The sequence below is a fragment of the Plectropomus leopardus genome, chromosome 23, assembly GCF_008729295.1.
Source record: "Plectropomus leopardus isolate mb chromosome 23, YSFRI_Pleo_2.0, whole genome shotgun sequence".
Classification (NCBI taxonomy): Eukaryota; Metazoa; Chordata; class Actinopteri; order Perciformes; family Serranidae; genus Plectropomus; species Plectropomus leopardus.
Genome location: NC_056485.1, coordinates 21013097 through 21013821, shown reverse-complemented (window position 1 = coordinate 21013821; position 725 = coordinate 21013097). Strand labels below are relative to the sequence as shown.

At 32.4% G+C, this 725-nt stretch overlaps 1 protein-coding gene across 1 annotated transcript in view; it reads left to right on the top strand.

Annotated features, from left to right (window-relative positions):
* The first annotated feature begins 432 nt into the window (after positions 1 to 432).
* LOC121962504 (NLR family CARD domain-containing protein 3-like) overlaps positions 433 to 725 on the top strand; it is a 7392-nt gene continuing 7099 nt past the window's right edge. Inside the window, exon 1 of the mRNA XM_042512763.1 lies at positions 433 to 440. Within this exon, the coding sequence (XP_042368697.1) occupies positions 433 to 440 (8 nt within the window). The remainder of the gene's footprint in view (positions 441 to 725) is intronic.

The following is a 725-nucleotide window of genomic DNA, read 5'->3' as shown; positions in this document are numbered from 1 at the left end:
TAATAACACTAACGTGTGCACATGTGTGTGTACATGCGTGTGTCTTACCGTGTGCGACCCAGCCGTGTCCACAGCGATCACATGACCTTAGCGTGACAGTTCCCGGTTTGAAACACGAACAGCTGCAGCCAGACTCAGTGCACCTGACGGACTGAGAAACAGTAAAACACATTATTATTCTTTATATTTATATCATAAAAAATCTTTAAATGCATAAACAGGGATATTTTTTGTCATGAGTTTGTTGTACATTTATTTATCTTTAATTTCATTTTTTTTTGCAAAATGTAAGATTTTTAACCAACATAACCATGATAGGACACACACACATACAACTACATATGAAACAAAATTATTATTATTTTTAGTTATTATTTTATTTTAGATGATATGCATGAGATCTGTACCTCCTCGGTGTCCGGAGTCATCCTCATGTCTCAGTCAGATCCAACGCTTCAGCTCAGCCTCCTGAAAAGCTTAAGGATATAATTGATATTTCTTACATGAATAATAGCTATTCATTATTGCTACATTATCCACTAATCACTGAGAGCTGATTAAGATTCAGTAGTTCCTTTATTCATCTGGTTTTCATCTCATTAATTAGAATAGTTGTTTGTATATAAGCAATGACTAAAATATTTGACTTTAGTATTTATTATTATTATTATTATATTTCCAGTTTAATCTGAATAAACTCACGTTGTTAAACAACATATTCTTTA